Raw genomic sequence first — 14,613 nt, 5'->3', positions numbered from 1 at the left:
GCCCAAATACTCTGTTTTGGATAAACCTACAGCAAAAATATCTAATTTTTAAGCCCACGGAAAAAAGCCCCCAATTATGACTATTAAGCTGCTGCTCATTTAACGCATTTGGCCATGTCTCGTCGACCATGGCCATGCCTTTAGCGGCCCGTATGGGACCTGATATGAAAATATCACGAAGCGATCAAATTATCACGAACGAAAGTCCGAGTTATCTTTGCGATTTTTCCGAGGGGTTGGGGGGGGGGGGTTTCTTAGACCCTACAAAACTGTGTCACAATGACAATTGAACTTCGATTGTCTGCAAAAAAAAAGACCAATAATTACACAGAATAGTGTAAACAAAACTTTGCTTTTTTCCATTTAGCTCATGCTCTATAGATCGGCTGAAGACTGCAGATTTTTTTCATCTCTTAGAAACAAGAACCCGCCAATCTCCTAACCTTTTGCAAACGTTTTTATTATAGCGGAGAACAACGCGTCATCAATTGCCGAATGCTCGAATGTACGAACACAAAACCTTAGCTAATGAACAATAAATTCATCATGATATGATATTTTACAACCTTTTAAAACAGATCTTCAAAATCAAGGTGGCAAAGTCACTTGTTCAAAAGTATATATATTGGGGTTGTGATTTTTTAGTCACTGAGGCTTGTTGTGGGTGTTGTTGTCGTGAGGCTGAGAGGAGAGTGTTGATCAAACTTTGTCTGTGATTTGTTGGCGATGCCATGTCCAGTAGTTCTCGGAGAAGTTTGCTGGACGCCAAGAAGTACGGCTCATTGTTCTGTCCCAAAGACTGCTAAAAATTTAAAAGCCTTTTTGAAATTCTAACAAAACAAAATTAAAAATGTTTTTTTCCGTGGGCATTTATTTCCGCGGGAGTCTATTACCTTCGGGGCTTATTTCCTCTTTAAAACTTGTTGCTATCAAAATCACAAAATTTAGTGTACCAGAGTATAATGCAAATCTTACAACTGATCTTGCCAACCTTTAATTGCCTCTTTGAAATATTCAAAACCGCTAAAACAGCCCAAACAGTGTCCAAGTCATAAAATCATAATTCAAAACAAAAAAAAACAGTAGAAAAATTAGTCTTTGTTTGACAAGAAATCGGATGAGTCGTGTCGAGACTAAATTACGAAATGGAAAGAAAAGGAGCAAAATTGGAGAATGTAGATATACACACACACACACACTCACACACAGACACACACATACACACAGACACAAACACACACACACATATATATATATATATATATATATATATATATAATTCTTACCTGACCAAAGTGGGGAGAGTATAAACGAACATTTCACGCGTGCAAGTTTGAAATGAACAGTTGAATTTAGAGTTATTGAACTGCTGATCTGTTGAATTAATTACCATAGTTATGATAACCAAGTTAATTATAATTTAATTATATTATATATATATATATATATACATATATAGAAATAATTTTGAAAACAATGACTATAAAGTCAATATTTCCATTAGATATCGATTGAAGGTATCCACGCAGGTTCACGTACACCCCTTCCTCCCACTCAGAAGTATTTAAGACCTGCCAATAATCAGAATAAGCCAAAACAATACAATAACTAAAAATAAGGGCAGACGTGCACAAGTTGCAATTTTTTTTTCATTAAATCGCGTAATATCAAACTCATTAAAAGAATAGCGAATAAATAAGTTTTCTAAAACGATTGGTTTTTTGTTTTTCTAATAAGAAGATTAAACCTGCTATTTATGAGAATAAGCTATGAATTGACAGAAAAAGAATTCAGAAATTGGCAAAATTCAAAAAGTCACAAACGTTTTTAAAACAATTATCTTGGAAGGCATAACAGCCATTAGGTATCAACTGAAAGTATTAGATAGTTTCAAATATACCTCTTTATGATACCAATTGGATTTTTTTGCGCTATGACTTCGCTGAAACCATAAAAACCAAGCACTATTTGACAATTTCATTAAAAAATTAGCATAAATGTTACCCAAATTTCAGAATAAACAATCCAACAACCCTCCTCTATCTTCAAAAGTAAAACGAATAACACAAATTGATGCATATTAGACCAAAAATTGATCAAATGTTCACACGAATTTTAACGTTACTAACTCTTCAGATTAAAAAAAATTCAAAAAACTTTCTTGATTGAATATCAGGAACCCGGCGTGCTTTCTAGGGATACATCTCATATCTCTATCAAATTGATTGAACAAAAATACCCAATTCACTCCCCCGCTAAAGTGGGGTGGGATCTATTAGCAAATATATTGCCCTAGAAATTCATTGTGATATTACTAGTATACATAAGAAAAGGATCAACCTGACCATTATTTTGACATAAAAAATAGTTTTACTGTTTTTAAATTAACCTAAGATAATCAATTGACTTGATTATTGATTTGATTTATAATAAAACTTGAAATCAAAGATACGCGTATCAATGCTAAACAATTTTTGATTCTGTGCCAAGTGCTTAGCAATGTTGCCTTAAAAACCAATTGGTCAAAAATTGCGGTCTCATGTGTCCCGGGTAGAGGTGTCACCGCTAAAAATTACTAAAAGATGTAAGATTTGCGGTGAATTTGAGTAAAAGTGTAAGATTTGCGCTCGTTCAATGCAATGAATGCGATGAAAAAAAAACTTTCCAGCGGTGAAAGGTTTTTCTTCACCGCTTAAGCTGTGAAAGAAAATTTTTCACCGCTACCAGCAGAATGCGGTGAGAAAAAAATTTTCACCGCTACCACCAAAATGCGGTGAAAAAAATTTTTCACCGCTACCATCAAAATGCGGTGAAAAATTTTTTCAACGCTAAAATCGCACATCTTAAAAATATTCACCGCACAAATTTCAACGCTTATCTTATATTCACAGGAAATATCATTAATTTAAGTGACAGATGGCGCAGTGAAATAAGAAGTTGTTGACATGCAGGACGTGAGATTTTCGAACCCGTGTACGGCAGTTTCTCTTTTGTAAGAAATCCGGTGAAAAAATTTTTAGCGCATTTAACGCTAAAAGATGCGGGCGCTTTGCGGTGAAAAAATTTTTCACCGCTATTCACTGCTAATCTTACATTATTTTTTGACCAAACCTCGACCCGCGTTTAATAAAATTATTTAGGCGGGAATCCCAAATACTCGTGAGGCGCTCCTAGATCTCACTGGTTAATTATCGGACACAATTAGGTGCACATTTGATAATTTTGCGAACAACATTACAGTGAATCAGGTGATCAAAAATAGATATTCTGGTTCGAGTCTGAGATATGGTCTGGATTGTATAATCAGAAGTCATTTCTGCCGTATATGTTACGATCAGAGGTCATTTTGGACCTAAACGGTCATATCAAAGGAATTTTTTTTTAAAAAAAACTTCGGAATTCAACTTAGGAATCGAACGATCAAAAAAAACCTAATTTCATGCCTGAGAATTTATATTCTCCATAATTAATCTAAAAATCGGTAAAATGTAAATTGACCTGAAAATGCAGGTAAGTTTATGCGAACTGTGCATTTGTTTTGGCTTCTCTTCAGATTACCTGCGCGGATATTTTTTGCAGCTTAATTTATCTGAAAAGTGCATGAATTACTCCATTATAATTTATTTGCAATTTACCTTCAATAATAATTTTTTGAAAGAAAATTAGTCTTACAGTGAAAGGGTAATCTTCTCTCTGTAGCAGAGAACCTCCTCCGTTCGAGACCTCCTGACTGCGATGAGAAGCTGCGATCATGTCAATTCCTTTTGGCAACTTTGGCAGGTATTCCGGAGACGAGATCTCTTCTGCAGAATAGGATGGCAGCTGCTGTTGTTGATGGTGGTTTTGGTAGGCGCTCAATCTCATGACGTCATCTAAATCTATCAGTGGAGCAGCAGGCGTTGCAATGAAGAACGGCTGCGACCTGGAATTTAACAGTTCACTATTTATACATGACGCCCTGAAATTTCTTGACCAGTATTTCTTCAGTCAAATGCACATCGTGGGTTAAGAAGCCAGTTCTTATCATATCGTATATTTCAGGTCCTAAGAATTGCCAAGAACTGAACAAAGCGTGTTTGCTACCTTTATTGGATGAGTTTCCGGCCAGTTTCTTTTGATTTTTTTAAAAAATTTATTGAAATGTTTGAGTAATCATATTTAGAATTTTTTCTATGCCCTCTCGGAGATTTCCGCGGCTATATGTGGCTACCTTACACGTTTTTGGTTATTTTTTGTGTATACTACCTTTTTGTTACAAATTTTTCTAGACTGCCATCTCTAGGCAAAGACATGAATTAAGCTTCATCGAGTCTTGACCGAATCCTGAGTCAGAGCCTGTAAGACTTAAGACCTGATTCAATACGTGCCAACACCCAAACGTGAATTTATCAGAGCTATGAAACAGCACTGATCCTAACCTTCCAATTCGCCTGATTGGATACTGATCTAGACTTGACGCAAACTCTGGGACCTTTTCATCAACGGATTGTTTTAAGAAACTCGATCCGTACAGTGCTGATCTACGAATAGTTAATGTTAATTGAATCATTTTTGTCTCCTCATTTTCTTGGTCACATGTTAATTATTTTCCTTCGTGTAATATATTTGGTTATTTTTTATTCAATTTTCGAAGAAATTTCCATTTTCCCTTTTTCTTCTCTCTGAATAATTCTGAAATCTGAATGGTCTTTTCTGATTAACAGAAAATACAAACAGTTGCAAATTAAGTTGCAGTCTCCCACAAATTTTACACAAAAAATCGAAAATGAGGGAAATATATTTTTTTTCTAAATAAACAAATGTTTGTTAACAATTCATATATCTTTTTTAGTAATTTCTTTCGAAGTTCATTAGATTGCCGAACCCAGGAGCATAATATAACTCAATTATGGAAACGGTGACCTATTAAACTGTTTTTGATATTATAAACAAATATTTACTTAATGAAAAACCTTTGTACCACTTGCTAGATCCTCTGCTAAAACTAAATTGATAAGCGGGCCAGCTTGCATGACTCAGGATCTAAACTGACAAAACCGTTTTTCAAAGTCTAGACAAATTTTCATCCAGTAAAGTATTAATCACACGCAGTGAGCGCTGCAGTTCTCACTTGCTTGATTTCTCCAAAGATTTATATGACAGTCAACAACCTCATCCCAATGACTTGAAATATGCTTCTATTTTTTTTCTAAATTCCTCGGACAGTTTATGTCAGCATTAACCATTAAATCTTGCCAAAAATCCGTTGATTTCCAAACAATTTAAAAGTACGAAAGCAAGTTTATCCATGAAACCTCATTGACAACAATTGATTATTTATCGCCATTCACTGCCCAAACAAAACAATTTTGGGTTCAACACTATTCGTATATAGGCTCTGTGAGCAGGATGGTTAGGACACGGTAGCGCGGTAACCCTGATGAGGCCGTACGAGTTGTGGCGTCTTAGAGATTGAAGCTCTTTAAGTTCAAAAAAATCAAAGAATAGGAATTTCAAGATACCAAAAATTAATTTTAGTAGATTCAAAAAGAGCAAACTTTCATCAGAAAATGGTCAAGCTCATAGCATGAAAACTGAACAAAACACTTACAGGTTACGTTTGAGAAAAAGCTGACATATAAAAAATCAGGCGATTTTGTGGCATATCAATTAGTGCCAATTCACATATACGTACAAAAATATACTTCTCTTGAAATAGTTCACACAGTTCTAGTTATCATGCAACATTAAAAGATAAATATCAATATGTGACAAGAAAACACTTTAATCTTGATTTACATTACTTTTCTAAAATATTTGCGACAGTTTCCCTTATTAACTGGTTTATTCGTTTTTTGTGAGTTTATAAACAAAGTTTGAGTTTGTAAGTACTAGCTGTCATACGGTAAGGATAAATCATCATATATCCATAACCGTATTTAGTTCAGTTTTATCCATTTGAAGGGCAACTGCTTGTGTTATTTAGTTTAGTTTCAATTCATCCAAATATTCATCACTTCTTGTCTGTTCATGCTGTCTGTGCAGGAAATTGTCTGTTCAACTTATAAACAAATCTTGCAGTTCCTTCCTGTCTTGTGATCATGTTATGAACAAAACTTCCATTTCCTAAATTGTATTTATTTTAATTGTTCTCTCATTTGCACTGCTGATAATCAGTTCTAATTCAAATCTAGTAATCCACTTCTCATTTGGACTCAGTTGAATAGAATAGTGCCAATCGCACCGCGATTGACTAAGCTAACAATTAGAGAATCTAATTGTAAAAATTGAATTGCCATTTGTGGCGCAATGGCCGAAACTGATTGGGCTATAAGCATTCGCGACACGATTGGAGCAATCTGTCGTATTTGGGTATAACATGGCGCAGCCAGCAGCTGAATCAAAGAAGACGCTTCTCCATGTAGATGCATTTTGGGAGAAGCCTACTGCCACTCCCTCATTGACGTGGGAAAAATGGACTCAACAGTGGAAGCTAGCCTTGCTAGCAAAAGAAGGAATTGAACTAGACAACCTCCTAAATGATCCTCCAACAGCGGTAACGTACCCACCCGAGCCAACTTACGAGGAACCAGTAGAAAATCATACACAAGCGACGGAAAGAGATAGAAAAATCCGAAATCAACAACTCAAGGTAAATTGGAAAAATCGCTGCACAAAAATCGAGGAAATAGGAATCTTATGCCGAGATAAACCTTGGGGGATCTGTGAGCAAAAATCGATATCTTTGTTGTATTTGAGCATTGGGACGGAGGGACGACGTATCTTTAAAAGCAAACATCCCCACTTCCAAATAGAAAAACAACCATTTAAAGATCTATGGAAAGCAATGGAGGATTCTTTTAAAAAAGTAAGGAAGATAACTTACGATCGCTTTGTCTTGTACTCATGTAAACAACAGAAAGGTGAATCTGTTGAAAGTTTCTACTGTCGTTTAATCGAACAAGCTGAAAACTGTAGTCTCGGAAGTGAGGAAACTAGTCTAATTCGAGATGCCTTCATGCTAAACATGATAGATCATGAAACTCAAAAGGAGTTGTTAAGGGAAACAGTTGAACCATTGAAAGCGCTTGAAATAGCAATCCAGATGGAGATGGGGGCACAAAACCAGCAAAAGATCAATCAGAATTTAATGTCAACTACAAACTCAGTAAACGTAGTTAAAAACTACCAGACACGCAATCGCAACGCAAATAACCAACAACTTAAACGAGATTTTACGCGATACTCAACCGTGCCCCAAAACTACCATTACAGCAGCATCTGTATGAATTGTGGCTTAAGATGGAGTCACAATCACCGACAGATTTGTCCCGCAAGTGAAAAAAAGTGTAACAATTGTGGAATAATTGGTCACTTTGCGAGAAAATGTCGAAAGCCAAAAAAAGCACAGGAACAAACATATAAAACTCCTCAAACAAACGTCAATCAAATTGATAAGTCTCCGGAAAAAAGTAATGATGAAGAATCAGTTAACTACGTAACCAGTTATCAGCAATTATACGATCAAGTATACAATTCGAAATATGAGAGTGACTCCGAAGACTACGTGGCAGCAATCTCATCTGATTCGGCAGATCAACTAGAACCTTTAAACTTCAAAGTACAATTCGGAGAAATAAAAGCAAACGCTATGATTGACTCTGGGAGCGCGGTTAGTCTCATAACGAAAACACTAGCAAATCAAATTCTTCGGACTACACAATCCGCGCAATGGATCACCAAGAGAGAAAAGCGGGATCTCAAAGCATTTTCAAACGACCCAATTAAAGCTCTGGGACACCTGGAGACAACAGTTGCATACGATAACTGGACTGATAGAAAAGCCATTCTGACAGTGGTGGAAGACGGTCACAAGATTATTATTGGAAGAGACCTCTTCCGAGGCCTTGGCCTCGCAGTGGTACAACAACACCAATCGGAGACTGGTAAATTTGTTAATAACTTTAATAATTTCGAATGCAAAATTAAAGAGACAATCGCGGCGCAATTTCCTCACTTAGTATCAAGAATTGGTTTGTCCAAAATACATGTAGCGAAATCAAGCATCAAAAAGGGGGCGCGTCCCAATAAATCTACAACCTAGAGTTACGGCAGAATGACAACGTTTACAGAACAAAGGTCATATTGAAAAACTTTCTAGTTGCTCCGACGAACATTTCATATCTCCGATCGTAATAACAGCCAAGAAAGATCAATCTATAAAGCTCGCATTAGATTCTAAAGTACTAAACAAAGCAATACACAAAAAAAATATCAAATACAAAACATTGAAATGTTAATTGATACAATATCACAACACCTAACTAACACTCAAAATGTTCCGGAGGCATATTTCACCGCATTAGATCTAAAATATGCATATAGTCAACTGAAATTAAACCATGACACTGCAAAACACTGTAATTTCAACATTATCTGTGGGGAATCAACAGGCACTCATAAATTCAAAACTGGATTCTACGGTCTTACTGACATGCCGGCAGAGTTTCAGAAAGCAATGGACTACACCTTAGTAGGTTTACAAAACACCTATTGCTTTTTAGACGACATCATAATCGTTAGTTCTGGAACTAAAACAGATCATTTGGCATATGTTAAAAAACGCTTAAAAAGTTAGACGAAGACAATTTAATAGTAAATCTTCAGAAAAGCCACTTTGCAAAAACAGAAATAGAATGTTTAGGACATAAATTTAAACGAATGGAATATCACCATTAGAAAGAAAAACTGCTGCAATATTAACAATACCACCAACAACAAGACTAAAACGACTTAGATCCTTTCTTGGGTCAGTACATTATATAGGTAAATTCATACCACACTTAGCACAATTATGTCACCCACTTAGACCACTTCTGAAAAAATCCATAAAGTTTGTTTGGACGGAGAAACACACCAAACATTTTAACTTAATGAAAGAAAAAATTGCCAACAGCACAGAAAATAGCCATTACAATCCAAAACTCGATGTTCGAGTTAAAAGAGACGCTTCACGTTCTCGATTGGGTGCAGCACTTGAGCAGAATACACCCGAAAGTTGGAAACCGATAGAATTTGCTTCACGATTCCTCAACTCCACAGAAGAACGTTACAGCATTAATGAACTAGAACTATTGGGAATAGTCTGGTCCCTTGATTATTTCAAGTACTACCTATATGGAGAAAATTTTACTGTAGTAACGGATCATCGAGCACTATTGTATATTCTAAAAGAGCACAAATCGAATAAATCATATAATAGTCGACTATCTAGATGGATAGATAGATTACTTCCGTACAACTTCACATATTAACACATTCCGGGAGCAAAAATGGGTTTATTAGACTACATATCTGGAAACCCATTTGCAAGGGCTAAAAAAATATCTACATATGACGAACACTTTGTAGTAGCGACAATCTCTAAAATTCGCAATTCAATGAAAAATCTAATAAAAAATAAACAGAACGCATTACAAATATCTAATAGCATATTAGCGTTACATTCGCCTTCATTTCCTTTGAAACAGCCAATTGCACTGCAAATGCATACACCTCTGAATACTAATTCACAAATTAGTACTAAACCACTCGCATCACAATTACTCTCCCATCAAAAGAAAGTATCATTCGCGTCGCAATTAACACTTTCAACTTCAACAATTAATCCGTATTTAAATTATCCATTCGCATCGCAAACACCTCTTAAAGTTAGAAAATCACAATTTGCACTAAAAAACTGTAAAGTGAATAATTCACATTCCATTAACAACTTTGCTGCAAAAGAGGTGCAAATGTCAGACAGTAAAGAATGTGAACACTCTGAACAATTATATCCAATAAAGCCCATTAATGGTATTAAGTCAAATAATCCACCTAAAGTCGCTAAATTAAGCGCAAAAACACAAATTCCAAAGTATAAATACAACTCGCACAAAAAAATTTTTCGCTTTTTGCCCAAAATAGATCTACAATCCACTTAATCTTGAAAAATTCTGTCAAAACGCTTCACGCAAATAATTCAGTCAACCATATCACTCGCGCAAAACATTTGGTGGCCGTACATCCATCGGGATATACTGGCAAAAGCCAGTGAGTGCAAAACGTGCACGGATATAGGTAAGAATCCTAAATCAGTGATTCTGCATCGCAAATGGGCGCCTTTACCGAAATGCGTCGAACCCAATCACGAAATACAAATAGATTTTGGTGGACCAATAATTAATGAAAAAAGTATAGAACAGTATTTCATTACAAGTGTAGACAGATACTCAAAATATCCCACAGTAGAAATTGTAAATAACGTCTCCGGTACAAAAATAATCAAATTTCTTAATAAATATATATATATATATATATATATATATATATATATAGATAATCACGGAGTACCTAGAACAATTAGATTAGATCAAGCAAGATGTTTTACAGGAAAAAAGTTTGAAACATTTTGTACGGAAAATAAAATTACACCTATATTGGCACCAGCAAATGACCATAGAGCAATTGGTCTAGTAGAGTGCCTTATTCAATCAGTTAAACGACATTTATCTTGCATGAAATCACAACTAAATAAAAATTTTAATTTAGAACATTCACTATATGCAATTATACAACGACTGAGAATTTCAAAACAAAAAAACAATAGACATCACACCATTCGAAGTACACTTTGGTAGAAAATGTAATACACCTATTTCTAATATTACTACTAAACCTAACAACACTAATTTAAATTACAATAAAATAATCAAACAGTATTTAGATGAAGACACGATACCAGGCCGTGCATATTTAACGGAAGAACAATGAGTAGATACAGCCCTATGTTCAGACACTGAGATCGAGAAAGTCATCGTGCCGCAAATGCCCGCGCAAGAAAAGAAGAACAGAAAATGAAAGACGGAGAGCAAAGATTCATCTAATCAGAAGGAGTTTCGAGGCCAGTTCTGTGCACAGAAAGAAGCATCCAAATAAAATTAGCCAGAAAACTACACAAAAGCCAAAGACAAAAAAAGAAACTTGATGGACTGTATGAAGTTCTTGCTCCCGGAAGCACAGTGTGCAAAGTCAACCCAACGACGAGCGTTATCACGGAGCCAAATCGTCAAGAGGTTCGAGTCCGAAATTCGGATATCGCGAAGTTTGGCACGAAAGCAGAACGCAATACAGAACTGACACAATAAGTAGAGAGAAGACCAAAGAAGATATCCGAAAAAACGATTGAGCAGAAAATCAACAAACATAAACGAGACCTAATAAGAAAAAACACCGGGGACAAAAAGATCAAGAGAAATAGAAAAAAGGCTGATGAAGTTAGCGTGGTATCTTGAGGAAGATCTTGTATCTCTTCAGCAAGTAACGTAGAACGCTCTCTAAAAATGAGAATTCCGAAGCGAAATCCGAAACTTGACGACGCTTTCATCAATAGACTTGACCTTACACAAATATTAAACTTCAGTCCATCTGTTCCAATTGCGCCGCCACCACCTAATCCGAATCAAGCAGGGCCATCTGCGGTACAAATGACCACTCCGCAAATACCCACTCTAATTTTACCTAAAACAAGCAAACGACATCTAACTATAAGCGACACGTCTGAATCTGATACGTCGTCCGTGAGAAAGAGCAAAGGGACTCTTAAACAAAAGAAATCATCGCAGTCGTTGGTGGAGAAAATCCGAAATACAGAAGGACACTCAATGGAAATGCCTGATTCTAACAATGAAATTATTGGACAAGTATCGCCACGAGACCCTAATGAAAGATGGACAGCAGACCCAAACCCAAATCTCCCGAGGGAAATGACGGTATTACAAGCCGAAAATGGGGAAAACTCAGAATCTGATTAAAAAACTCTCTGAAACTTTATGAACTCTTTATATTTTAAATATTATATAATATTTTATTATTTATGTAACCGGTAAATACTTATTAATTTTCTGATTTTATATACTAATTTTCTTTTTCCCGACAAGGGGAAATGTCATACGGTATGGATAAATCATCATATATCCATAACCGTATTTAGTTCAGTTTTATCCATTTGAAGGGCAAGTGCTTGTGTTATTTAGTTTAGTTTCAGTTCATCCAAATATTCATCACTTCTTGTCTGTTCATGCTGTCTGTGCAGGAAATTGTCTGTTCAACTTATAAACAAATCTTGCAGTTCCTTCCTGTCTTGTGATCATGTTATGAACAAAACTTCCATTTCCTAAATTGTACTTATTTTAATCATTCTCTCATTTGCACTGCTTAAAATCAGTTCTAATTCAAATCTAGTAATCTGCTTCTCATTTGGACTCAGTTGAACAGAATAGTGCCAATCGCACCGCGATTGACTAAGCTGACAATTAGAGAATCTAATTGTAATAATTGAATTGCCATTTGTGGCGCAATTGCCGAAACTGATTTGGGCTATAAGCATTCGCGACACGATTGGAGCAATCTGTCGTATTTGGGTATAACACTACCATTTGTTCTTTTCTATGCTCCAATGGGCGCTGTAATAGCTTAACACTAAAAAAACAATATTTGAAATTTTTGATCTAAACTGTTCTTGCGAAATGAAAACTTTAAACCTCCAAATTTTGGGCTCTTGGAATCATAATATGATTTATCTGTATCAATGCATTAGATGCTCATGTTTCACACTTGAATATTTCGGCTTTTAGAACATTGCTGCTGCGATTTGACCCATATCCTTGGGAAATGGTCTCCTCGATATTGATATTTGTGATAATTTAAAATTGTGAAGACACTTTAGTGGAGACTTTAAATGCATGTACCAAATTGTTTATTTGAGCTCAACGGATGCTTATTTAGAGCCGTTTAATTGAAATTACTTCAGTAAAATTAAACAGGGCATCCGATGTTTTCTTGTGTTGTGTTGTAATTTGACATAGTTCAATCTCAATTTGTAGAGAATTGTTGATTGAAAAACTCATCAGATTCCAATCTGATTTTTCAACAAAAATGTAATAGCTTAGAGAATTGAGTAGAAGAGAAGCGCAGTTGAAAGAGTCAAATTAAATTGCAAAAAGAATCTCGTTTTGTGTGTAGAAAAATTTCAAAAAAGTATCCGAATTTTTGATTATCGTTAAAAGTAATCTATTTCGACTTGGCTTTTTACCCATACAACAGCGATTTGTGAGTTTGAACCTCAAAGTCGATTTACTGCAATCTAGAATTTGTACTCGGCCACTGTAGGTACCATGTTCCTTTATATATGTTCACCTTTTTCCTGGTCGCCAGTTCATGGATCCAGACACTGAGTTGGCTGCAAAGACGGGTGCCATCAGGGCCAGACTCACCATGACACACCTCCACCAGACCACGTGAACAGACCGTTCCATCTGCTTCTTCATGCCAAGTCCTCACTGCTCTTCTATTGTGCCGCAGTGAATGAAACTTGAGGTACCTTGATAAATTTATTTCGATAATATGCAGTATAGATTCTGATCCAAATCTAGTTCTATTTCTTCGTTAAAAGTTAACAAAAAGACGTGCAAAGATTTTTGTGGGTTTGAAAAGAAAGAATTTTGATTTTGACTTCCCCTAATTGAAATTTTTTCCAAAAAATGAGATGCCAAGTGATCATTTCTTACCGGTATTTTTAGGTCCCCCCCCCCTCCCCCCCAGCTAAGTGGGTGCGTATTATTTGCACCCCTCAGATGCACATGAATAGATGCCCCAGATGCCATAATTTTACATGAAGATTTACTATGTAATAGCACGTGCTCTGTAATTGGGGAAGCATAACGTACTTGGGGGGGGGGGGGGGGGGGGGCACAAACACAAAAGATCCGAAAACGCGAGCCAAAGCGCTTATGATCGTTTTCGACCGTTTTTCCAGCTGACAAATGCTATATCAAGTTTCAATTCACTTTGGACTCACTGCTGCTGATTTCTGTGCACAAATGCTGCTAGTATGATTACTATAATGATTATGATGATGCCTTTATCACCTAATCTGTTCAGCTGAGGCGGATGCTGACGTCAGAGGAATTGCGAGATAATAATAATGAAAAACAGCTTCGGAAAACTGCAAGCTATTTGTTATTGATTAACACTTTCTACATCCTCAGATCGCAGGAAAATCAAAGTTAAAACAAAAAAATCAGTAAATGTAACAAAATATTGTACAGAATTATGTTGGAAAGGCATACTTTTTCATATACTGATTATAGTTTATCAATTCTTAATCAGTGCATATAACTTATATGATTAAAGTTTAAAGTTTTTAGCCCGAGGCATACTAGAAATGACAGGGCAAATACGTTGAACATTTCCGCAATGTGGTCCCCTGACAAATAAAAAATGTGTCAAATATGTGGCTTTCATAACTGACAAGTAAACTTATCACAAAGCAAGCTTGCTTTTTTCACGCCAACACGTGAATTAAATAATTAACTTTTCTGCCTAACAACAAAAATAATAACAGGAAATAAATAGTTTAAATCATACTTCTATAACCAATGAAAATCAACTATATATTCGAAAACCAATAGTTTCAGCTAGATCTAGTTGAAAGCAAAAACAATGCCAAATGTTTTTAATCTGTGGGTTTAATTCTGTTTTAAGAACAACGGTCTCTTGAAATCGTTCGAGAGAAATTTAAAAGCCACAATAATT

General features: G+C 35.7%; 1 protein-coding gene across 2 annotated transcripts; it reads right to left on the bottom strand.

The window, feature by feature from the left end:
- Positions 1–521: 521 nt before the first annotated feature.
- Positions 522–14,335, bottom strand: LOC142335207 (uncharacterized). 2 transcript variants are annotated; one of them, XM_075383597.1, is made up of 4 exons: positions 13,866–14,335; positions 13,216–13,366; positions 3,673–3,922; positions 522–802 (listed from the first exon to the last, which is right to left on the bottom strand). In XM_075383597.1, exons 2-4 carry the CDS (start codon positions 13,344–13,346, stop codon positions 611–613), a joined length of 573 nt encoding a protein of 190 aa, XP_075239712.1. In that variant the 5' UTR covers positions 13,347–13,366; positions 13,866–14,335; the 3' UTR covers positions 522–610. The 2 variants fall into 2 exon arrangements, with proteins under 2 accessions (XP_075239712.1, XP_075239711.1); XM_075383596.1 differs by having other exon boundaries at positions 13,877–14,334.
- Positions 14,336–14,613: the final 278 nt, after the last annotated feature.

Source organism: Convolutriloba macropyga, chromosome 2, assembly GCF_964194025.1.
Source record: "Convolutriloba macropyga chromosome 2, txConMacr16.3, whole genome shotgun sequence".
Classification (NCBI taxonomy): domain Eukaryota; kingdom Metazoa; phylum Xenacoelomorpha; order Acoela; family Convolutidae; genus Convolutriloba; species Convolutriloba macropyga.
Note: the sequence above shows the minus strand (reverse complement) of the source record. Positions and strands in the feature narration are given on the sequence as shown.

What these genes read in the sequence shown, in the direction of transcription:
- LOC142335207 (XM_075383597.1), bottom strand. Translation starts at nt 13,346, where the DNA reads ATGAAGAAGCAGATGGAACGGTCTGTTCACGTGGTCTGGTGGAGGTGT. An exon ending in AACTGGCGACCAGGAAAAAG is followed by an intron (nt 3,923 to 13,215) that starts GTGAACATATAT and finishes GTTAAATTCCAG; the next exon opens with GTCGCAGCCGTTCTTCATTG. An exon ending in GAGAAGATTACCCTTTCACT is followed by an intron (nt 803 to 3,672) that starts GTAAGACTAATT and finishes TTAAATTTTTAG; the next exon opens with CAGTCTTTGGGACAGAACAA.